Source organism: Jatropha curcas, chromosome 8, assembly GCF_041381405.1.
Source record: "Jatropha curcas cultivar XTBG-Jc1 chromosome 8, XTBG_Jcur_1.0, whole genome shotgun sequence".
Taxonomy (NCBI): Eukaryota; Viridiplantae; Streptophyta; class Magnoliopsida; order Malpighiales; family Euphorbiaceae; genus Jatropha; species Jatropha curcas.
Window position 1 is genome coordinate 5826821 of NC_143158.1, and position 25578 is coordinate 5852398.

General features: G+C 32.3%; 3 protein-coding genes across 6 annotated transcripts; all 3 read left to right on the top strand.

Moving 5' to 3' along the window:
- The first annotated feature begins 116 nt into the window (after positions 1 to 116).
- Positions 117 to 4838, top strand: ATS2 (Phospholipid/glycerol acyltransferase family protein). 2 transcript variants are annotated; one of them, XM_037638597.2, is made up of 7 exons: positions 117 to 432; positions 535 to 578; positions 1289 to 1361; positions 2894 to 3085; positions 3171 to 3583; positions 3753 to 3854; positions 4112 to 4838. In XM_037638597.2, exons 1-7 carry the CDS (start codon positions 387 to 389, stop codon positions 4325 to 4327), a joined length of 1086 nt encoding a protein of 361 aa, XP_037494525.2. In that variant the 5' UTR covers positions 117 to 386; the 3' UTR covers positions 4328 to 4838. The 2 variants fall into 2 exon arrangements, with proteins under 2 accessions (XP_037494525.2, XP_089580915.1); XM_089724789.1 differs by having other exon boundaries at positions 118 to 432; positions 3177 to 3583.
- A 5921-nt stretch (positions 4839 to 10759) lies between these two features.
- Positions 10760 to 18619, top strand: LOC105633520 (putative cyclic nucleotide-gated ion channel 5). Of its 2 annotated transcripts, none has more exons than XM_012216123.4 (8): positions 10760 to 10973; positions 11519 to 11605; positions 12668 to 13250; positions 14752 to 14964; positions 15626 to 15927; positions 16690 to 16801; positions 17318 to 17554; positions 17778 to 18619. In XM_012216123.4, the coding sequence occupies exons 2-8, from the start codon at positions 11547 to 11549 to the stop codon at positions 18468 to 18470; spliced, it is 2199 nt and encodes a 732-aa protein (XP_012071513.1). In that variant the 5' UTR covers positions 10760 to 10973; positions 11519 to 11546; the 3' UTR covers positions 18471 to 18619. The 2 variants fall into 2 exon arrangements, with proteins under 2 accessions (XP_012071513.1, XP_012071514.1); XM_012216124.4 differs by having other exon boundaries at positions 11538 to 11605.
- A 2600-nt stretch (positions 18620 to 21219) lies between these two features.
- On the top strand, positions 21220 to 25578 carry LOC105633519 (endoplasmic reticulum oxidoreductin-2). 2 transcript variants are annotated; one of them, XM_012216121.4, is made up of 10 exons: positions 21220 to 21558; positions 21965 to 22105; positions 22734 to 22992; positions 23123 to 23233; positions 23347 to 23465; positions 23754 to 23858; positions 24045 to 24247; positions 24482 to 24605; positions 25034 to 25201; positions 25294 to 25578. In XM_012216121.4, the coding sequence occupies exons 1-9, from the start codon at positions 21391 to 21393 to the stop codon at positions 25199 to 25201; spliced, it is 1398 nt and encodes a 465-aa protein (XP_012071511.1). In that variant the 5' UTR covers positions 21220 to 21390; the 3' UTR covers positions 25294 to 25578. The 2 variants fall into 2 exon arrangements, with proteins under 2 accessions (XP_012071511.1, XP_012071512.1); XM_012216122.4 differs by having other exon boundaries at positions 21983 to 22105.

Consider the following 25578-nt stretch of genomic DNA (forward strand, 5'->3'; position numbering starts at 1 on the left):
TTATAATTTGAAAATATTAAAATTAAAATTTGAAAATATTAAAATTAAAATTTGAAAATAGGGTCTATATTTATAAATTTAACTATAATTGAAGGACCAATTTATTTACACTTTTCCTTAATATTTCTATGGTAAGAAAAACTCCATGCATGAAGAAGAAGACAACGCCTTGTATCACTGTTAAAATCCAAAGCCACAAAGTGGCGGCGGGATTTGTTGATTCTGAAGAGAAGCAACGAAAAGGATAAAGAAACGAATATCGCCTCGAAATTTGCAATTTCCATATAAAATTATTTTGCCGTTCTGAAAACCCTACCTCTCTATTTCTTTTCTTTGTATATCTACGGAGCAGACTCAAGAAGGGGTCCTGAACCTATCAGAGATTAATGATGGAAGTTGCTTCTCATCCAATTCATAATCCTCTTCTTCTCTGTAATCTATCTTTCTTTCTTTCTTTATGTATATCTACGTGTTTCTTCTTCAGTCTAATTTGTTTGTGTTTTTGATTTTCTTTTGGTACTAAATTTTCTTTAGGTAATAGAAGAACGAGTTTTTGTTCCTCGTCTTTCTCGTCGCTGGTATTTCTCTTAATTCACTTGTTTATTTCTATAGTAATTTCATTTTCCCTTTTTTTTTAAATTTCTTTTATTGGTTATATCCTAGTCGGTTACTCAGAAATTGGAGGGGAAATGATGGGGACATGTTTTTTCTTTTCTTAATTCTCTTCTTAATTTTGGTTGGTTGAGGTTAGGTAACTTCTATCTGAATCTACATAATTAGAACTAGTCCATTCCTTCAGATATGAAGATCAAAGAGGATGACAGGAGGAAATGAATTGAGATTAAGATTTTTTTTTTTTTGTGTGTGTGTGTGTGATATTTGGACTGCTATTTGTGATGAAATCAGGATAATTGCACTAAAAATGTATGTTTTCCAGGGAATTTATTATTGGATTAAGTTTTTGTACTTCCATCTTTTCTTCATCAAGATGGTGGATGGATTTCTTTTTTTTTTTTTTTTAGGGGAGTTGGGTGGGGCTATAATAAAAGAATGAAATAATGCCATATTTCTCCTTCTTGCCAGCAACCCTATGATTAGAAGCATTGACCTTAAGACTATTTTAAGTTGGAAGTTAGGGGACATCATTTGCTGCTTCTCTCTCCACTCCTTTATCTATTTCTCTGCCATTGTTTGTATAATATTTCGATGTTGTGGATTATTGATGCCTTTCAGCATAGAAAGTTACCCTTGATTCTTTACTCAGTTGTTTGCATTTCATTAATTGCAGTTCTATTTTCATAAAGGACTACATTTTGGACACACTCCATTTAAACGAACAATTTTGAGAAGTTCAAGTAATTGTGAGTATATTCATAGTCATATGAGTTGCTCATATATGCTTTGCACGAAATGAGTGATTGGCAGTATATTGCAATAATAAATTTAACTTCGTGATTTCTTTGGACAGAATTTTACTATGGTTCTTCACATATTGCTATTGCTTTGAAGAATAATATATATTGTTGTTTGTGCAACTCAGTAATACCATCAGAAAATGATGTTTATCTGTTTGTTTCTTATATAATATAACAACAACAACAACAACAACAAGTACCAAGCCTTAATCCTAAACAAGTTAGTGTCGACTATATGAATCCTTTTTTTCCATTTCACTTTGGTCCTAGCTAAGTCCACATTAATGTCAAAAAGTAGACCTTTTGAGACAACTTCTACTCATGGTTTAGGTCTATCTCTTCCTCGTTTAGCTCCCTCCACCATCGTGTTATATTTACAAACCGGAGAACATGGGGGTCCATGTAGGCTATGAACAAGTCATCTCATACATCTTTCATTTTATCCCCAACTCGTTCTACTTGCACCTTATGTCGGATGTTGTCATTTCATATTTCATACAATAATGAGTGATTATACATCCAATTTAACATCCGTATTTCTGTAATATTCATCTTGTGCATGTTGGCATTTGGGGTTAACATTCACTCATGTATAACATCACAAGTCTCACTATCATTCTATAGAACTTACCTTTCACTTTGTTAGGTATCTTTCTATAATGTAGCATACGTGTAACACTTCTCCATTTCATCCATCCTATTTTAATTTTTATGGGTTACTTTTTCATCCTTCAAGCCACTCTTTTGAAATATAGAGCCTAAATATCTGAATTTGACTATACTTAAGCATTACAAGGCCATCCCAATTCCATTTCATATGTAATGCTATTAAATAATGGTGTGTTTTGTATTCATTCTTTGTGGGCTTACTGTGTGCTTTGCATGCACTTTCCTTTAAGGTCTTAATGCTTCTTGGTTTATATTTTCTCTAAAGAGGGCCCAGGAACCACTGCTTTGTTTATGGCTTCTGTTTCTAATCTGCCACTGTTATCAGATCTCTTCTATGAAGCTTTCTCCTTTCCACTTTATTGGCTTTTAGTACTGACAAGTAGAGATTTTAGTTGTCACTTTCTGTGGATCTACTCGTTTTGAGATATGCACTTTGGAATGCGACCACACACTTTTTTATAAATTGATTAGCTCTTGTGCTGGATAGAAAAGTGATGGTGCTCTTTACTACATAATAGAATGATGATCTTAAATTATGATACCTATGTTTATATCAATATTAGCATCTTTTTATGCTTGTGCACCAAGAAACAATTTGGCACTAGATCTTTGACATGAATATATGGCAGTCTAATTTAGTCTCCTAGAAAACTATCTTCTGCAATATGTGAATTTCATGGCATATGAATTTCGACATTTCTATTCTCTTTCTTTAGGATGTATAGTTTTCTCTTAGTTGTATTCAACCCTTTAATTGTTTAGTTTGATCATTTTAGATCTTTTAAATAGTTGCTTTTATGTTCCAATAGCTCCTTCAAATGGCTCTTTGCACATCACAAGAAAGCATGTGGGAGTGTTTTGGACTTATTGTTTGCAAGAGGAGTTCAAATGGCCACTTTTTGATTATAAAGTGAATAAACAGAATAAGTTACCAAGAAAGACAGTCGTAAGATCTGAACTTGTGGGAAGTGCGACCCCTGATTTGGCATATCCACTATCAGGTCTCACCCAGGAGCCTTTTTCAGATAGTTGCGTTATTTCATTGTCAAAGTTATGCTAATATGTATTCTGAAAAACTTTTTTAAGTTGCAGAAACTAAATTAGGGTCGAAAGTCAGAGGAATTTGCTTTTATGCTGTTACTGCTATCACTGCCATTTTTTTGTTTGTGCTGATGTTGATGCAACATCCTTTTGTTCTCTTGTTGGATCGATACCAAAGAAAAGCACAGTTTTTCATTGCCAAAATTTGGGCGAGATTGACTGTCGCACCGTTTCTTAAAATCAAGTATGAGGGATTGGAGAATCTCCCATCTTCAGATGTTCCTGCTGTATATGTTTCAAACCACCAGAGTTTTCTGGATATATACACGCTTCTCACTCTTGGAAGAAGTTTTAAGTTTATAAGCAAGACTGCTATATTTCTATTTCCCATCATCGGGTGGGCTATGTTTATGCTGGGTGTCATTCCCCTGAAGCGTATGGACAGCAGAAGTCAGTTGGTAAAACATTTTTTTTCCTTGTTCTTATAAATGCAGCTGTATTGTTTATTTATATTTTACTAGATGGTAATGTAAAAGATTGTGTAGTTTATTCTTTTCTTTTATTCTTTATGGATTGTGCTCGTGTCGTTGGATTTGGGTTTGAAAGTCTGATTCTTTTTATTTACAGGAATGTCTAAAACGTTGCATTGAATTAGTGAAGAAGGGAGCTTCTGTATTTTTTTTCCCAGAGGGAACACGAAGTAGAGATGGGAAATTAGGCACTTTCAAGGTAAAGATCATGCTATGGTTCCAAATGTTACTCTTGCTGTGTGATAAAGTATTTTGTAGGTATAAGGTTGGTTAATTTTGTTTAAGCAATAATGGAAGAAACGTAAACAAGGACAAACCTCCATGATGTGGTGTGTACATATCTTCCTCTTGCTAGATATCTGAACAGTGCTAGATAAACTTTGGAGGAAGATTGCAACATTTTTCTGAAACTCAGTTCTTAATTTTCTTTCTTTTTTGATTTCTGTTGATGTTCAGAAAGGTGCGTTCTCCGTGGCGGCAAAAACTGGGGTGCCTGTAGTCCCTATTACACTTATGGGGACTGGAAAAATCATGCCACCTGGAATGGAAAGTATCTTGAACTGTGGGTCTGTGACAGTTGTTATTCATCGGCCAGTAGAAGGAAGTAATCCTGAACTTCTATGCAATGAAGTTAGAAAAACAATTGCAAATTCACTGCATGAGCAAAGTTGAGAAATCTCAACTGCACGGTCTGTTTAGTTTAATTGGATTAATGGTATAAGGTGCTTGAGCTTGTATGAATCAGCAATTTTGCTCGAGTGGCTGAAGGTTAGTGCAACAAATGTTTTGGTTCTGACTTCTGAGGCTGCAGTTATTGAAGGATATATAGCTACAAGGTTATTGAAATAAATTGACATGCTAGCCATTACTCTTACTGGACTTGGATACGATGCAGAGTACAGAGTTTGTGCAATAGCGACTTGCTCTCCAAAGAGGTGAATCCAAGGTGATGCTAATGACTTTGTGAGTTCACTAGTGAATAGTTGCATGAACCTAGTTATGCTGCAATTTTCCAGACGATGTTACACTAATCGATTTTTGATGGATTCTGATTTTATGTTTGATATCCTAACCCATTTGTTTTCATATCTTTATATTACTGATCAAAGGAAAATGCTCATGCATTCAATTTGTACACGAATTTTGTTAGAGGAAAATATATTTGTTGCTTATGTGTTGGAAAGGGAATTGTTGATTTTTTGAAGAAAAAGAAGAATTGCAAAACATGATAGAGAGTACTTTCATTCAAATAATAATCATAGTCATTTTGATCATTATTAGATTAGTAAAACACTAACTAATATTTTTTACATGTATCGTTCCAGAACTATTCGGTCATATCAATTTTAATTGTTCATATTAATTTATTATTTTAATTTAATCATATTGGATAAAATAAAAAAATTATATTATATATTCTTTTCCTCCGTGTCATTTTCTGTACATGGTTTGACAAAATGTGCATATTAAGAATTTAGTCAATAAAAATTATTTTTTCATTTAATAAATAATTATAAAGATTATGATGAAAAAAATAATTATTTAGATATCTATATTTAGAAATCGTGCAAATATTTTAAGACATTCAAAAAAGAAATAACAATCAAGCAAAGTGGAATCAAGCAAAGTGGAACGGAGAGAATATTATATAAGGTATATCTAAAATGTCAATATTATTTGATATATATATATATATATTAGTAATATAATATAATATGGTATTATTATTTAATGGATACCAAGTGAAGTATATATCAAATATGATGAACATAATATATTTAATTATTATTTTTAATAAATTTTTAATTTGATTGATTATAATTATTTTCTACAAGTAACTTATTCTATAAAAATTAAATGTAATTTATTATTATTTATCACGAAGTATATTATAGGATTTATTATTCGATATAAAATAAAAAATAAAACTCAATAGAAATATTTATATAATATAAAATTATGATATAACAAGTTATGTTAGTAAACCATATAATATATTTTTTTTCTAAAAAAATAACTAAAAAATATTTATAAAAAGTAAAAAAAAAAGAAAAGTATCAAAATTATACATGCCCTAAAACAATAATTAATGCATTAATTATTATAATAATTAATATTGATTTCTCATATTTTAATTATATAGACAATTTATTGTATTATATTATATATGAAAAATTAAATTAATTAAATTTAAATTGTTATAAGAAAATTTAAATTAATTAATAAATAATGAAAATTTAATTGCCAAATTATAATAATGCTTTTCATGTTATTCCCTTAACAAGTTATTTAATTAATATTTTTTATTATTGTTTCATAAAATGTATAAATTAATTATATTTACTTACGATGTATACAAATCAATGAGTATAAACAGCATGCAACATACATTCGAGAATATATATATATATATATATACACACACGCGCGTACGTACACTTTGAATCTCACCATGTTTCTCTTCTCAATACACTCAACAAAATCTTTATGATATAACCATGGGACCCATGGGTGAAGAAGGCAAAAATTGTACACTTACTTGTAACTAAGCCTCAATGAGAAGGAGGGTCAAACTCTCCTTGTGGAATATTAATTTAGATTATATAAAGATATATCTTTAAGGTTGAACCTTTTAAAAAGGTTTTGCACCACAAATAACAAACATATGATATGAAATTAGAACTCACGTATAGTATATGGACAATTTTTAACAATTCAAAATCAAAGAATATAGATATAGAATTTGTCAACAATAAATGAAAAGATAACTTTATTAAGCAAACTTCAAATCATCAATATTTGAGATTGAGATGTAATACATGAATAGCAGAAATGCTAGAGGGAACATTTTGAAATTCCAAAGCTTGTGATGGTGATGAAAGTGTTTGAAGTAGGAATGCTAAAACAGTTGGGTTAATTAGGATGCAATTAATGAAAGTTGATTGGTGGAGGACGCCTAACTGGTTCAAATGGAGGAATTGGAACTCCTTTAGGCAGCACTCTGAAATTCAAACGCCTAGGTGGTGAAGGAGAAGGAGAATTCTCGTGATGACGCCTACTTGGTCCGGATGGAGGAATTGGAACTCCTTTAGGCAACATTCTGAAATTCAAATGCCTAGGTGGTGGGGGAGAAGGAGAATCCTCGTGACAACACCTACTTGGTCCGGATGGAGGAATTGGAACTCCCTCGTGATGACACTTACTTGGTCCGAATGGAGGAATTGGAATTCTCCTACTTGGTCCGGATGGAGGAATTGGAACTCCTTTAGGCAGCATTCTGAAATTCAAATGCCTAGGTGGTGGAGGAGAAGGAGAATCCTCGTGATGACGCCTACTTGGTCCGGATGGAGGAATTGGAATTCCTTTAGGTAGCATTCCGAAATTCAAATGCCTAGGTGGTGGAAGAGAATCCGAGGTACATCTATTTGGTCCGGATGGAAAAATTGGAACTTCTTTAAGTAGCATTCCAAAACTTGTGCGTTTGTTTGTTAACAAATAATCTCCCTTTTTCCCTTCATCATGCACAACAAGAGATTGACTATGACAAAAGGCAAAGCAAATGAAGAACAAAAGCATGTAGAATGTCCACAATGGATTTCTACCAACATTCATTCTTCTTTTCATCTTTGCCTTCTAATTAATTTCTACTATCTTATGCTTCTCTAAATATTTTGTAAACCATTTAAATAATATTAGATTGCCCCTTGAAATAAGGTATTTAAGTATTCATATGGCATGAAATCAGGAGTTACTTTATATCTTAATCATTTAGCTTAAAAAGAAAAGTATTAATGTTTTTACTAAATATATTCATTTGCTTATTTTTTTTGGAGTTTTATAAGTAAATCAACGTTTGTTATTCCTAAATTACAAAACAAAATTGTTAAATTCTCCAAAAACTGAAGAAATATGCTTACATCTGGTGTACAAGATTACCTATACAACAAGTCAATAATGAATTATTATTTGAAAAAACTATCACGCATTTTTTATTACTCCCTCTGTCCTAAAATATAAGTCATTTGTGTATTTCAAAAAGTAATAAATGATATTTTTCCAATGTCGCCTTTATTTACACCAAATACAATAAATAATTCACAAGTAACTATTTGGATTTGAGATAAAGAATAATTTGGTCAAACTACCTTGAGTTTGTTATAATCTATAAAAATTAATTGATTCCTTAATTTTTGTGCAAAAATCATAAATAATTTATATTTTGGGACAATGAGTAGTTTATTGCCATATTTATTTTTAGCATAATTGTTGCATGATTTTTTTTGTTTATTGCTGTATTTGTTTTTAGCTTTGTCCTTCTACGCTAGAGCTAATTAAGTTAATACTTCATCCGTCCCATATATATAAGCTTACTTTGACATTAACATAAATTAAGAAAAATCAATTAATATAATTGAATTATATCTTTTATTTAATTTTTTCTTCAAAATATCTCTTTATAATATTAAATAATGGGCATCAATTTAGAATATGGATGTACATTAAATAAGAGTATTAAAAAATTAGATAATAAATGATACTTTAAAGAATAAAATAGGATTACATTTTGAGAACAAACCGGAAAAAAAAAAGTGAACCTATATATACGAGGGAGTATAATAATGATCCTAATAATTCAACAAGATATGTGATTGCGTTTCATTATTATTTCCTTAGCTACTACAACTAAATCGAGGTGTTACTTCCGTTCTATAATATTTGATACATTTGAGAAGATTTATTCTAGAATACTTATTATATTTGTGGTTTCAATGAGTAATATTCTTTCCGTCTCATTTTGTTTGTACGGTTTTACAAAACACGCATATTATGAATTTAGTCAATAAAAGTTATTTTACCTTTTTTTACCCTTAACTCATTAAGATATTAATAAAAATATTTTATTTAATGACCAATCATAAATGTTATTATGAAAAAAATAATTATTCACATATCTAAATTTATAAACCTTGCAAACATGCTAGGATGTTAAAAAAAGTAATGACAACCAAACAAAATAGGACGAAAAGATTAATATTGTATTTGATAAGACTCAACACTTTTATGTAATATTCTCTCCGTTTATTTTTATCTATTGCTTTGTTTTGAAAAAATTAAGTAATATAATTATTTTTTAAATTTTATTCTTTATATCTACTAAACACATTACTATTTTCTACAATTTCTTAAAATCCATCTTATCACACTCATTTTTTTTTCCACTTAATTTTAATGGCACAATAATAAAGAGAGAAACATTGAAACTAAATAATTAGATGCGATAAAAAAATAATTTAATCAAATAAAAAATATTTTCTTATAATTTAAGTGATTTAATCCTTGTGAAAAAAACTAATATAACACAATATAAGATAGTAAGAGATGATTAAAATATAATAATATAATTAATACAAATATATAAGTTTAGATAATAGATGGATTGGATGATATATAGAGAAAAAACCAAATTGAAATAAAGAGAATAAATCTAAAACAATTGTTTGAAAATTAAGCATTCAACTATAATTTACATTTTACTAAAAAAAAGTGAATTGTTCGAATAAAAATTTAAAAAAAATCCAGAAAATTAAGGTTTTCTTTTTAGCCATTAAAGTTTAAGAATTGTAATTTAAAATTTTTAAAATTTAACCCATATGTGTAAATTTTAACCAAACTCAGAAACTGAATCCTTTTGCTCGAAGATGAATAAGTTAATTTCTAGCTTTCCATATTGACCAAGCCACCGTGAATGTTAAAGGTTTATTCAATAAAATTATCTGTTTTAATAGCTATTAGTTGTTTTATTAATGTTTAATTATTAGTTATTTGAGTCGCTTCTCATAAAACGCTAAAAAAAACGTTACATGTTTTAATTTTTTATAAAACGTTATTTTAAACTCTAAAAGTTAATTCAAATGTTATGTTATTGAACGCTATAAGAAAAATAATATTTAGTCAAATACTAAAAACTATTTAAAATACTTTTATAGAATACAGCGTAGGCAGCCAAACTTTAAAAGTGATCACAGAGTCATCCCTAAGAGGCTATAAAGCCATGCCAATCTCCATGTCTGTCAAGTGTTAATTGTTTATTTATATTAATAAATTTTGAAATGTGAATAAAAAAAATAAAAGTGTCAACAACCACTTGATTCTTGTTCTGGCTGTGAACATCACATTACAGAAAATGAAAGCGAGAGATAAAAAATGAGTGGACTTGGAGAGAGAGATAGAGATATGCCTTATTGGATCAAGCAAGAAAAAAAAAAATGGATTTTGCTAGCAATTGTTTTATTATTATTTTAGTAATTCATAGTTATAATTTGAATACTATACAAATTTAAAGGATCAGATTTTAGAAAAAAATAATGATTTATAAATAAAATTTTTTTTCTTGATTGAAAAACCAATGTTTTTGTATGTTTTTTTTTTTTTTTTTATATTAACCACAAATATCCTCAGTTCACTAGGGCTGTGGCTAAATCCTACTTGCACAGAATCAATCCATTAAGAATAAAAGACTTCTAGCAAATATTTTGTTTCAGCTGTGTTTCTATATTTTTTTAATAAAAGAAAAATGAGTAATAGAAATTAATTTTTTATATAAATAATATAGTTCATGTGACCATGCCCTATATAATATGAATATAACTTACAATTGAAATTTTAGCTTTTTTTTTATATGTGCATAAGATATCTAGTTCTGTTTTTGTTTTAACAGTCCACAAATCCTTTCTCGTCCTTAAAGGAGTCAGTTCCGGAGAAATTTAGTTTATTTTAAATGATCCAAATAATTAGCTTTTATATATTTAAAATACTTATTTTGTGAAATAAAAAAATAATGAAATTATTTATAATTAAATAAATTATTTATTTACTCCAAATCAATAAAAATTATACTTTATTATTTCAGTTAAAATTGATTCAGCTTTATATCAAACATTTTTAATTTAATTTGATAAATTTATAAATCATTTAATATCGGAAATTCTTAAAAATAACGTAAACCTTTTCTGCCGTTTTCTTCGAACAAAACAAAAAGGAGAGGGGGCAATACAGTCATTTAATAATTTTGATTCATTATTGACTCCGTCTCCGTTTTGCTCATATCGTCCTGCATTGCACGTATATCGGTTTCTGCTAAAAGATATTTCCTTGTGACTTCGTTTTCAGTTTCTCTCTCCTTTACTGTGGCGCCTTTTTACTCTTATTTTACTACAAATCTGTCTTTCGAATGTTTCCTCTGTGCATAAAGATTTTCATTTGCTAGATTTTTTCTTCTAGCTAATTTCATGGTCTAAAGCCCCAAATCCATTTCACTGTGAGTTACTGTCTCTCCGCTCTTATCTTCTTTGCTCAAAGATTAATCAATCTGTATCTATATACATGTTTATGTTTCTAATCGCTATTTCTGTGCTTATTTGCTTATGTTTACTGGAGATTAGTATCAACTGTTAAGTGTATGAAGTGAATTTGTTCTATGAATTGAAAACATTACAGTTCCAATTTGGTTCTACTTTAGGGATTTTGATGGTTGACGATCGTGTTGCTTTTTATTGTTTGTACTGTACTGTTGATTATTTTTTAATTTGTATGATTTTGTTGAAATTCGTGGGCAACGATGTCCTTATGAAGATCTAATGCATGAGGAAGTTGTTCTAAATTATCTACTCTAATGGAAGACAGATTTTCTTATCAATAATTTTTATTATTGTTTAAATGATTCCAAGCTTAATTTGGTTATTTGGTGTGTAAGTGCCTGAGCCTAAATTTTTACCAGCAGCCATAGTTCCAAGGCTGAACTGGATGATATTGTTGCAAATTGATTGCAGTTTATTCAAATTATTTTTCCCTTTTGTCCTGAAGGTGGCTATTATATGTTCAGCTGCAAGAAATGTTTGACTGTGGTTACAAATCGCAGTACCTGGGCGGTCAGAGAGAGAAGTTTGTTAGGTAATGGTTTCATTTCTTTCCTTCTTGGGCAGTCCTAAAGGACATGAAAGTTGGACAATATTAGATTCTTAATTTTTTGTCACATTTCGTTGATCTTGTTGAATAAATTTTAACAATCGTTGTCTTTTTTGAAGTCATACAAATGCTAGGTTATCATCATTGACAAAATCATAACCACTGTAATATTGACTACAAGAGAGATTAATTGGTCATTCTCTAACCAAAAGGCATGCAGAAGTTCTTCCTGAATATTGAAAATTAAAAAAGAAAAACTCCTCTTAATAGGCCTGTGGAGGCAGATGTGGTGAGAGATGGCTATGGATATGTGGTATTTATAGGTGTTTGAAGTATCAAATGTAATAATGTGTTTCAAAACTGCAACTCTGGTGCACTGCAACCTAGAACCTACTCGAAGTAGATAATTTAGCAGTTTGTTTTGTAGCTAATTTTCAAATGTGTATATTTTATTGTATTATATCACTAAATATGACTAGTGATATCTCTTTCCTATAGAGCTAAAATCATTTGGCAGAGTTCATCCATTTCTATACAACCGTGAATTGAATGAATAAATCATAGAATCTCTCACAAAGTTCCAACTTGGAGTGCAGTTTAATAGTTAATATTTTACAATTGCTCTACTGAGCTTGGTTGGTTGGGCTATTATTTCTATTCCAACTTGGGACTAATTGTATACAGTTCATGTGAGGCAGTAACTATGTAAAGAAGGCAAGTGATAGTCATTCTTTCAACAGTATGCATCAGTGGTCTACTTCCTGGTTCATGGGAAAATTTTATGTTCAGTAGCTTTAGGTTCTTTAGTGGATTTTAAGTTAAAATATGTATGCTTCTTACCCTTGCAAGATCTCATAGTTAAGCTTTTTTGCTAAGATCTTTTGGTGCAAATGCACTTTGAGGCTGCCTACTTTTTCTCTGATGAGATTGTAAGGCCTTAAGTTTCAGTTGGTGTAGGAATTGTGTTTATCAATCCCTTTTTTGGTTTGATTTGGAATATGAAAGTGTCTTATTTGTTGATATTGATCCGTCTTATCTATATTTTAGGTTGGATGACTTGGACTCTAGATTATCATCACCATCTAATGCAGGAGTGAATAAATGTGGATTTGGGATTGAGCGATTTAGTCATGCAGGTCAAGGAACTGCTACAACTTCCACATCTTTCAAGAAAGGAATCAGAAAAGGATCTGAGGGACTTAAGTCGATTGGTCGGTCACTTGGATTTGGGGTATCTAGAGCAGTATTTCCAGAAGATCTTAAAGTTTCAGAGAACAAGATATTTGATCCTCAAGACAAATTTCTCCTGCTGTGCAATAGATTATTTTTCATATCATGTATTCTGGCAGTATCTGTGGACCCTCTGTTTTTTTATCTTCCTGTTTTTAATGATTCGGTACAGTGTCTTGAAATAGATAGAAAATTGGCAGTTACTACAACAACTTTGCGGACAATTATGGATGCTTTCTATCTTATTCGCATGGCTCTTCAGTTCCGAACAGCTTATATTGCTCCTTCTTCTCGTGTATTTGGGCGAGGTGAACTTGTGATAGATCCTGCACAAATAGCCAAGAGATACTTGCGTCAATATTTCTTCATTGATTTTCTTTCTGTCCTTCCTATACCGCAGGTTTATGTCATACTACCTGTTTTTGTTTGTGTGCAACATGCATTGATTTACTTTGCTTTTATATCTATCTATTGGCCTATTATTCTTTCTTGCTATTGGATTTTGTCATTTATGTTTTTTTTTCAGTAGTTCTCATTCTTTTGTGCTAGATCTGAAAAAATAAACCTGTGCAATCTAGTGGTTTTCAGTATCTTTTATGTGGCACCTATATAATCTACATGCTGACTTGTTCTCTATTCTTTTTCCTTGGTTGCCAATTTCTGTATGCTTCTCTCTATCTGCGTGTGTTGTGATACATATGTTTCTTTTGCATGTCCATGATGCTTCACAGACATAAATTCTTCAATATTGTGCTAACTTTAAATAGACGTTGCAGTTGTTCCACTTTTGGTTTTTGTAATATCATATCTGATGTGGTTTATTCTTATCAGATGTGTCTTTCACTTTCATTTGTTTGACATTGGTGCTGATTGCTTAATCATATCTATTAGCTTGCTACGAGAATTAATATTGCAGAGATCATTTGCTCCTCATAATGCTCACTTCTTTATTTTAGAAGTTTCCGGTCACTGACCTACTTCGCCATAATTATTCTTTCATTCATATCCACACGGTTTCATTCACCATATACTGCATAGATAATATTAACTATTCAATTGTGATTCGCTTTATGGTAAAACTTAAGCTTTGTGAAGATTGCCCATGAAAAAAATTACACCCATTATACCGTTGGAGAATCTTTATGGCTGTTTAATTGTGGAGGGAAAAATTCTCCTTAGGAAGTAGAAATTGTGTGGAAGGCATCTGGTTCATATGTATATTCAGAATCTCAACTACAAGACTTGCCTTTTCATGGTCTGTCTTTGGATAACTTTTTTGTTGATTTGTGTTTTGAATTTAATTTTATTAGATTAGGAAACGTTTATGTAGTCTGCTCCAAAGAGTGAGAATCACTATCAAAATTTAAATTTTGGCTTTTAAATATTACCCTTTTTTTTCAAATATCTAATTTTCAAAGCAATCCCCTCTCTTTGGCTGATATTTATATTGTTATATTTTGGAAAGTTAGTACAAAAACAGAACCTCCACTTTTCCTAATATTTTGCCACGTTCAAGGACTTGTTTGGGGATGTGATACTTCTTCTGTGTCAAATTAAGGTTTAATGTCTGGTTTCATGTTCAACATATTGTAGACTTTCTTAAAAAGATTTTATGCACTTTTCATTTCAACAAGCAGGATATTTTCTTCTTTCAGCCTCTAGTTCTACACTGCAAGATTTCCCATCCAATTAAACTAGCCCTGTGGGATTTAAGTCTAACTAAGTTCTTTGGTGAAACTCTGGCAGGGACCTCATGGATGGCTTTGATTTCGAATGTTGATATAAAATGCATTTGGAATTTTGCACTATAGTTTCAGAAGAGTGAATAGTTGCATTGATCTTCATATTATATTTCTTATGTTGCAATACATGATGTTCATTATTTCTCTCCATATGTGTAGATTGTGGTTTGGAGATTTCTGCAGAGGTCAAGCGGTTCAGATGTTCTGAGAACAAAACAGGCCTTACTATTTATTATCATGCTTCAATATATTCCTAGGTTACTTCGCATCTTACCCTTAACTTCAGAAATGAAAAGAACAAAAGGAGTATTTGCAGAAACTGCATGGGCAGGTGCTGCATTTTATTTGGTGTTATACATGCTTGCTAGTCATGTAAGTCCTGTTTCCCTGTCTCTAGTGGAAATTATTCTGCCATCTTAATGATTCTCATTTTGATTTGCTGTCTGTAGCATTATGTAGATGCATTTCTAATGATCTATATTGGAACATTAACATTGAATGACCTCTCTATCTATTAACCTGTTAAACAGTATAATGTTGGATAATTGAATTTTCAATTGCTGCATTGTTATGGTCATGCTTCTCCCTTTTTTTTCATGTGTCTGTGATTATTTTTTTGATTGTTTAATATTTGTCCATCACTTATTTATTTATTTATTTGGCGCAATGGAGGGGGACCATTGGCTATTGGTTGCAAAAGGTGGGGATAGCTACCCCTCTTCATAATTATCTCTTTTCCGCTCAAATAGACTAGGACTTTACTTATCCATGGGAATTATTGACTTGGGATTATGTCATTGGACTTCTTTGCTCTTTACATAGGTTGCTAAGCCGATGGCTGTTTGAATTTTCATCCCAGAATGTCATTGTTTTTACTTCTGGTCATAATAATGGACACACTTTTTATCCTCCTTTGCCCAGCTGTTTGGTTATATGCTAGTGCTATATCCAATTTGCAATGTCCTATTGTTTCAACATTTACTTGTAGCCAGCTGATTATACTTAAGCAGAATCTGGCACTTGTATTTTGCAGGTAGTTGGTGCATTTTGGTATTTGTTAGCTGTAGAACGGCAAGACACATGCTGGCAAAGGGCTTGTCATGATACTTCACCATGCAGGAAAGATTTTTTATATTGTGGCAATCAGCGTATGGATGGTTATACTGACTGGAGCAGCAACAGCAGTAAGGTTCTTCAGTCAAACTGTGAAGCCAAAGAGGACGGGCCATTTGATTATGGAATCTATTTAAATGCTTTGTCATCTGGCATTGCCTCATCGAAGAAGTTCATCCCTAAATTCTGTTATTCTTTGTGGTGGGGCCTTCAGAATTTGAGGTAAATTCACTTTTTCTTGTTTACATTTATATTTTTAATAGGACCAACATGATGTAGCAAATTGTAGATAGCATGTTTGTTTTCATTGCAATGTCATTTCAATGTGTTACTATATTTTTAGAGTAGGTTAGATTCTAAAGCAATAGCTACTTCTTCCCAATGTCAAGATTAGGTGAAAATATGCCAAAATTAGACACAGGGCTGGAGCTAGTAGGTGACAGTTTCAGAGTAAGCAATTTCATGAAACTCAATTCAACTCAACTAAGGTGTTCTTTCTGTACTAGTAGTAAATCTTTTATTCAGTTAGTCTTCTTTGTATTTGTAAGTTAAATTTATATAGAAGGTTGTCTAGCAGGCTGTAGCTATGATGCATAATTAAGAATTTTTCTTTTAGTTTCCTTCTTTATTTAGTATTCTTAATTAAAAAAATGTAAATTAATTAGGAATAATTTTCAGGTTCCTTCTTTATTTAGGATTAGAATTGCTGGCTATTTGCTAAGAACGCTTGCAAATATGGCTCTTTTTTCTCAAATGAAGTTGTTCTTGTATGTTCATGCTTGCAATCTTATCCATGTGTATTAGGTGTTCTCCTTGCCAATATGTTTGTTTTAGAGCTAAATTCATGAGAATCTAATGTATCTGCCATTTTAAACAACTAATGTATATCAATGTGTTGCCCTCATAATTCTTTTGCTTGCGAATAAGCTATCACGATAATAGCTTTTTAACTCTTTGATATACTTACCTCCATCTCATTTGCAGTACCCTTGGCCAGGGGCTTCAAACCAGCACCTACCCTGGAGAGGTTATATTTTCCATAGCATTAGCGATATCTGGGCTTATCCTTTTTGCACTTCTGATTGGAAACATGCAGGTAAATGATTTGTACTAATTTCTTTGGCTGTGTTTCTTCTATGAAAACTTGGGACTGCACTTTGCTGCAGTCACCAGGATTCTGGCCTAAGTGCGTTGGGGACCCAACTCCACTTCAGTGAATGACTGAAGCCCACATTTACTGTTTCTTCCACTTCTCTATAATATCACCAGGGATGTTAACTTAAAAAAAAAAAAAAAAGCAATACTAAAAATGGTAGTTGTTTCAATTATTTATACACACACACACAAAAGACCGGGTGGAATACATCAAATGAGATATTCACTTGCTTGTGGTTTATTTTGCCTATTTAGTCTGTATGCTTACGTTGTATAAAAAGTTCATAGAGGGGGAAACAACACATTTGAACTCTGTATTAGGATGTACGCCTTTCCAAATTGGCTTTAGATGCCAGATATCTGTTAATTTCTTATGGATTTTGAAAGTAATTTGTGATATGTGAAGCATGATACATCAAATAGTGCTAAAATTTCCAGAATTCTGCTTTTGGTACAGACTTATCTCCAGTCACTTACTATACGATTAGAAGAAATGAGGGTCAAAAGGCGCGACTCAGAACAGTGGATGCATCATCGATTGCTTCCACCAGAACTGAGGGAACGGGTGAGGCGCTATGACCAGTACAAGTGGTTAGCAACACGTGGGGTGGATGAGGAGTATTTGGTGCAGAGTCTACCAAAAGATCTTAGGAGAGACATAAAACGACACCTCTGTTTGGCATTAGTAAGAAGGGTAAGTCATCTTGAATTTTGCATTTCTGGTCGGTCTTTGCATGAACAAGACTAGGTGTTCTTGGTTCATCTGATGTGGGAGCTTCTTGAAGTTGAATTTTCTCTGAGGCTCACCAAGTAGAAGGGGAGGAAAAAGGACTCCCGTCATATATAATTTCTTTGCGCTAAGCCAGTGGTGCTTGCTAACCAATTCTTGTATTTAATTGCTTCCATGGCATTTACAGGTTCCTCTATTTGACAATATGGATGAGAGGTTACTTGATGCCATTTGTGAGCGACTGAAACCTTGTTTATTTACTGAAAGTACTTATATAGTACGAGAAGGAGATCCAGTAGACGAAATGCTTTTCATCATACGGGGTCGTCTTGAAAGTGTAACTACAGATGGTGGAAGGAGTGGTTTCTTCAACCGGAGTTTGCTAAAAGAAGGAGATTTCTGTGGCGAGGAGCTTTTAACTTGGGCATTGGATCCTAAATCCGGTGCTAATCTTCCATCTTCTACTAGAACAGTAAAAGCATTAACAGAAGTGGAGGCTTTTGCCCTCACAGCTGACGAGTTAAAATTTGTAGCCAGTCAATTTAGGCGTCTTCACAGTAGACAGGTTCAACACACTTTCCGCTTTTACTCGCAGCAATGGAGGACTTGGGCTGCATGCTTTATTCAAGCAGCATGGCGACGCTATTCCAAGAGGAAGGAGCTTCGTAAGAAGGAAGAGGAAGACGAATTAGAAGCAGAGGAAACCCGCAGCAATGCTAGTGGAACTTCATATAGTATTGGTGCAACCTTTTTGGCTACTAGGTTTGCCGCCAATGCTCTTCGCGGTGTTCACCGGAATCGGAATGCCAAGACTGCTAGGGAATTGGTCAAACTACAGAAGCCTCCCGAGCCTGATTTTAGTGCCGAAGATGCAGATTGATTTTATTTGTAATTTTATGACAACTCTTGACTAATTACTACGTCTTTTACACCCTGGCCAGGGTAAATGTAACATAAAGATCAAATTTATTACCTTCTTCCGTGGAATTTCTTAGGCCTATTCTATTTGTTGAAATATTCAAATTCTCACGTGCACCCGTGTATTATTTATCCCTCAAATCCATTTTCCTTCGAAACGAATTAAATCTATTGAATCAATGAGCTTTTAATATATAGAAAATTGCAAGGTTCAAATGGTCAACGGCTTAAAATTATAGTAACTAATTTCTTTTTATATATAAAATTAAGACTATAAATTGGAAAATACGAATTTGCATTTTAGAATAGCTAGAGATATTAAAAGTTTATACATAAACTACTTCAAAATTCATGTGCTAAATCATACTCTAATGGCCATGGCTATAATGTAGAAGACATGATTTTGTATAGATAGATCTATAAAATTTTAAAGTGTAAGTTTTATTTATATGATTAAACTAATATTTAATTGCTTTTGGTCACAAAAATTAATCAATAAAGCCATTTAATTGCTTTTCAAAAAATTAATAACAAATAATAAATTATTGATATTAGTATTTAAATTCAGTTTGAATCTCAATTAGTTTCATCCCTTTCCCTATTTTTTTATACCGATTATTTTAAAAAAATTACTATAAAATCTATAACATTTAATCTCATTAAACTATTTAATTTTTCTATCACTTTATTATTAATATTAATGAGAGACTAAAAAACAACAATATAATCAATGTGATGATGAAATAATCAAATACTATAGAATATTCAACGAACAAAGTAAAAAAGCTTCTTGAATGGGATGGCTAAACATTTTAGTGAGGCCAAATTAAAAAATTTCACAATAATTTCTGTCCAACCTTAGGGCTTTGTAGTAAGTTGCCATAAAAAGTATTGTGCTATAGATTATTTTTGTTGTCATAATTTGACAAAATACTCATATTAAAAATTTAGTCAATAAAAATTATTTTACTCTTTTTTTACCCTTAACTCATTAAAATATTAATAAAAGTTATTCATTTAATGAACACAATTATAAAAGTTATTATGCGAAAAATAATTATTTAAATATATAAATTTAAAAATATTATAAATATTTTGGGATATTCCAAAAAAAAAAAAAAACAAAAACAAAATGAAACGGAAGAGTATATAAGAAGAATAGTTAACCTTTGTTTTTTAGGTACAGAAGGGAGGAACAGCTCAAAAAAAACAAACTAAAACAAATTCTAGGTAAGCTACTCCACTAGCATATGTAACAACCAAGAAACAAGAGAAGGAGGAGGTTGGTTAAGCACATGAAGTCTCAAAGGAAACTGAATTACCAACTGAGCAAGGTTATCTACTAAATGATTTACTTCTCTGTATACGAGGCCAATATGACAATTCCATTGCAGCACCAGCAACAGTCTAATTGAAGTAATAAGAGCTCTCATGCTCTCCTGTAGTGTAATCTCATCATAAACTATCTTAACAGCCAAAATGCTGTCACATTCCACCACAAGGTCATGAATACCCAATGACAAAGCAAGCTTCTTTCCTTCAAACATACCCCATAACTCAGCACCCACCATAGAACAAATACCAACATGATGGACGAAACCAGCAATGTAGTCCACCTTTAATGTCTCTCATTGGCATGAATCACAATCAAGCTTAATGTGAATACCGAGTCATCTTCCTAAGCCTGAGTGGCGATTTTATGGCCAAGCCACTTGCTTAATCAGCCTCCCAATAGCTCGCTGTAACTAATTAATTAATAACCAAAATCAAAATAAAAAATTGTCTTTAATCTAATAAAATCAAAATTAAAATTCATAATTACCAATATTTCCATGGATTTTACCAAATCAATACTCAATAGCCTTGCCCTTTAAGTCAAATTAAGCAATGAAAGTTCAAGGAAATGCAAATTAATGCACAAGTTCCATTATTTCTTTTCAACTCAATTTTGTCATTCCGACAAATTTTGCTGCTCAAACGACAGCCTCAGTTGAGACGAAATCTTTTTCTTTTCTTTTTTCTTTTTAATAACTCTCTTGCCCCTTTAGAATTTAATTTGAGATACTCATTTAACAATATTAAATTAAGAATCATCAATTTCTAAAGTAATAGTGGATTAATTTTGAATATTGTTTTTACTTCAACTCAAACCAATTTCAAATTATTGGTTCACTCTTCTTCCCCTTCCCTTTCAAATGGAAAAACATTAAAGAGCCAAAATAAGATGAGTATACATGCGGTAGAATAAGCGTAATAGATTTTCTATGTAATTATTTCATGCGAGATTGCAAATTTTATATGTAAAGTTAGAAAATGAAAATTTGAAATCATGTCTTTTAGAATGTTTTATCTGAATATTACATGCACATGACAGAGACATATGCTAACTGAAAAATAAAAAAGAAGCGGGATACACTATCCTACTGCAACCATCAAACAAAAACAGAACTGTATGAGCTGTCCCATTAGCCAACCTCTCAACAAACTTAACACTGATGCTAAATAGGACTCTGGAGGATGTAGCTTTACACAATTATCAACTATGGAGCCAAAATAAGACAAATAAAATCCGATTTTTTCAGATTTTAAAAATTAAAATCCAAACCGGTTCGATTGTTCCGTTTCCAAACCGGTTCTGGGCCGGGTCTAGGTCCTAGTATTACGCTGTTAAGCGCAGTTATAAATTATAATAGCCGCCTTGTGGACTCTCAGTTTCGCTATAAAACCGTGGGCCGAACGCGAAATGCCCATCAGTTTGACTTGTAATTTATTTCCGTTGAAACTTACACAACGAACAGTTCTGATTTCGCAGAAATCAACTCTCTTTTTAAGGCAGCGGAAATTGGCCGGTTTTATTTCTTCATCGTTTCTTTTGCTGGATAATGGCGGGATCGGAAAATGAGATGAAGAGCAAGAGTGTGAGAAAGCGGCATAAATGTGTTATAATCGGTGCTGTCATTGCTCTTGTTGTTGCTTTAGCTACGGCTTCAATTACTACGCCTAAGATCTCTCTCTTTCGACTCACCAATGGGTATTGTGGCTGCTGTAAGGTTTGGTTTCTAACCTATCTGTGTTTGGTTCTCACGAAAATGAAGAAAAACAAATACTGATCTCAAAATTCCAGTGAAAATTTTGCTGATTGGGCATTTGGGCTCTTGTTTTTTGGTTCTTAGATAGCAAATGAAGAAAGTTTACAACTTTTTAAGTAAATATTATTCAATTATTTGTTTTATGTAATGGGGTGATTAGGAATGAATTTGTACTAATATTGTTTTGGCTAGAGTGTAAGTTAATGTTTGCCCCGATTGACTGTTGTGATTAATACATTTTTGCTTGATTGGTTTTGCTTGGTAGTGAAATGATAGGAAATTGGAGATGATCATATAATTATTCTTTCTTCCAGCTTAGGGCATGATTAATTGGGAATATGATTATTTTATTTTAATTCATGTGTAGAGCTTGTTGTCTGCGCAGAAGTATAGCGGGATCGTGGATGATTGTTGTTGCGACTATGAGACAGTAAATCGTCTCAATGAAGAAATTTTGTATCCATCTCTCCAAGACCTTGTAAAAACAACTTTTTTCCGATATTTCAAGGTTTGTTGATCACCCTCTTTGTTGGATTACCTTTTGATATATGTCATTATGATATAGGAGCTGATTTTAAAAGCAATAGCTCTCCTGTAGTAAAGGTTTAAATTTCCAAATGTTTCTCATTGTATCCAATTTCTCATTGTTTCTTGACATTAGTATGGATTTAGTTATGAACAAAGCAAAATGGAGCTAAAGGATTCATTAACCAACCCCAACTAATTTGGGATTAAGACTTAGTTTTTGTTGTTATTGTTGTCCTCATTGTATTCAATTCAATTTTATATATTCAATTGATGCAGTCCTAAAATGTCAAATATCAATCAACCAATTTGATGCTTCTTATTTTATTATTTGCATTCAAGTTATCAAATGGGAAATAAAATCAGAATTCTTCTGCTTTGCCCTTGTATTTCTGAGAAAAGCTAATTCGTTCCATCTATGTTGTATAATGATTTAAGGTCCATTTGTTAATAGAGCTTATTTATAGTCTGTCTTCATATTCCAGCACAATACAGTTCACATCATCTTTGTATTTTCTTGTTTTTCAATCATAGATTGGAAAATATATGTTACACACTTGTCTTCACTCACTGGAATGTGGAATCTAAGTGGTGGTGTGATTTTGTGGCAGGTTAAGTTGTGGTGTGATTGCCCTTTCTGGCCTGATGATGGCATGTGCCGCTTGAGAGATTGCAGTGTATGTGAATGCCCAGAAAGTGAATTTCCTGAATCATTCAGGATACCCTTCCTTCGAGGCCTTCCATCGGATGACCTTCTGTGTCAAGAAGGAAAGCCACAGGCTGCTGTTGATCGCACGCTGGACAGTAAAGCATTTAGGGGCTGGACAGAAATTGATAACCCCTGGACAAATGATGATGAGACTGATAATGGTGTGCCATTTCTGTTCGTGCACAATTGGTCAATAATAATCCAATTCTTCCATTTTTGTTGTTGTGAAATTAGATTGCAATTCTACCTTATTTAATTTCAAACCAATAATAAAGCATTTTTGGCTTGCAGCTGAAATGACCTATGTGAATCTTCAACTGAATCCTGAACGCTATACTGGCTACAGTGGTCCATCAGCTAGAAGAATATGGGATGCTATTTACTTAGAGAATTGTGCCAAATGTAAATTTTGTCTATTTTTTTTTGCTCATGTTCACACACCCCACAGTTCATAGATCATACATATATATATGTACTTATATATATATACACTTCTTTTTCTATGTAATGTCCAGATCCATCTGAAGAGTTGTGTCATGAGGAAAGGATTTTGTACAAAATGATATCTGGTCTTCACTCCTCTATTTCAATCCATATAGCTGCTGATTATCTACTTGATGAATCTAGAAACTTGGTATGACTTTATGTGTATGCTCTTAATACTTGTACTTTTTCCATTCTTTTCATACCAATGTAATACCTAAGTGCCCTTGAGCTTTCCAAGACCAAGTTATTTTGATAGCCTGATTTTGGTTAACTAATTTGTGAAAATATTTGCAATATGTTGTTCTTGAATATAAACAGTTTTTGTCCATGAAGAATTCCATGTATCGCCTATTAAAAGAAAGATTTTATGCATGCATTGTGGTATATCAGAAGGATCTAATAATGATTTCTGATTTTCTTTTTTCCCAAATTGCAGTGGGGCCAAAATCTCACGTTGATGTATGATCGGGTCTTAAGGTATCCTGATCGTGTTAGAAACTTGTACTTCACGTTCCTCTTTGTTCTTCGAGCTGTGACAAAGGTGAGTATAGAAGCTAGATTTATATGCATCTAGGTATTCTGAGTTATTAAATGATAGAAATGTTTTTTCATATATTATTTTCTTATATGTTATGTTGGCAGCGGTTTCTTTTGTAAGCGATAAGTTGTGTTGGTCAGACTTTTTTTCTCCTCTGAGGTTATAATACTTAGTGGTTACCTTATTCAGGCGGCAGAGTACTTGGAACAAGCTGAATATGACACAGGACACCCTACCGAGGACCTCAAGACACATTCCTTGATAAGGCAACTGCTGTTTAATCCAAAACTTCAAGCAGCATGCCCAGTCCCATTTGATGAAGCCAAGTTATGGAAAGGTCAACGTGGTCCTGAACTGAAACAGCAGATTCAAGGACAATTCAGAAATATAAGGTTTTCTCAAATTTCTTTTGGCTCCTAGTTTTTTGAAATTTTACCCTATCAAAAAGCTGCAAGTTGTGTTTGGCGTTGAATATAAAAAGCCAAAAGATGAGGTTTTTTAACCCATTTGGTTAGAAAAATAATCTCTATCTTTTGTTTCTCTGCTTTCTGTCTTCCTTTTGATTACTTCATTTAGACTGGCTTATCTGTATGGTGATGATATAACTAGAGAATTTGGCATTGCAGTGCATTGATGGACTGTGTGGGCTGTGAGAAGTGCCGACTCTGGGGAAAACTTCAAATTCTAGGTCTCGGCACTGCACTGAAAATCCTCTTCTCTGTTAATGGCCAGGAGCATTTGGGTCAGACTGTAAGTATCTATTTCTATCGCTGGCAGCAACTGCAAACCAAGTCTCGCGTGGTCTTTATTTATGATCAAATATTGGTTATTAGTGCAAGAATACTACTATGGTGTGATTCTCCCACTTTTTCTTGAAGAATTTATCTTTGAACTCCTCTTAAATTCCCTTGACATTCTCTTTTGAGGCTGTCGAAATTTTGCTAAAAAAAACAATTGTCCTTAGTCTACTAATAGTATGTGCTTTTCATATGAAATCTAAACCAAAAACCTACACTGGTCCGATCCAATCCCATTTCCACAGGATGGAAGGCAAGGCTCAATTCCCGAAGTTAACTCTAAATTGTTTAGTATAATCACAGTGGCTAGTCAATTAGTTTGTAAATTTATCAACATATATTTCATCTTATGATTGAAGCATATTTCATTGTGCATATCAGTTGCAGCTACAACGGAATGAAGTGATTGCGCTGATTAATCTACTCCATCGACTATCAGAATCAGTCAAGCTTGTCCATGAAATGGGACCTGCAGTCGAAATGACGATGGCGCCTTCTGCTCCAAGACGCATATGGCAAAGAATGCAGGCATCATTATTTAAATCATAGGTAACTGCTTGTTTCCTAGTTAAGTAAAAATTTCATCTGTTTGTCAGTTGATGTTTCTAAACAGAAGTGTAATCTTTGCTTATTTTCTGCAGCAAATCTCAACTCATTGATGAGGATTCAACATTCAAGCAGAAAATAGTAGCAGAGAATAGATTAGGGAACTGTGTTCCATGTTAAAAAGAAAGGAAAAGAAAACGATGCTGTATACTGTATGCAACAAACATGTAGAAACAAGAGTAATCTAAGAAATTTAAAGATGAAAATTGTATTTATTTTCTCTTTGCAACCTCAGGATGATGGTGTCTGCCAATGTTTGAACATTTTGAAATACACATGCAAAATGAATATGAGAAGAACTGTAATTAGTTATGTTACAA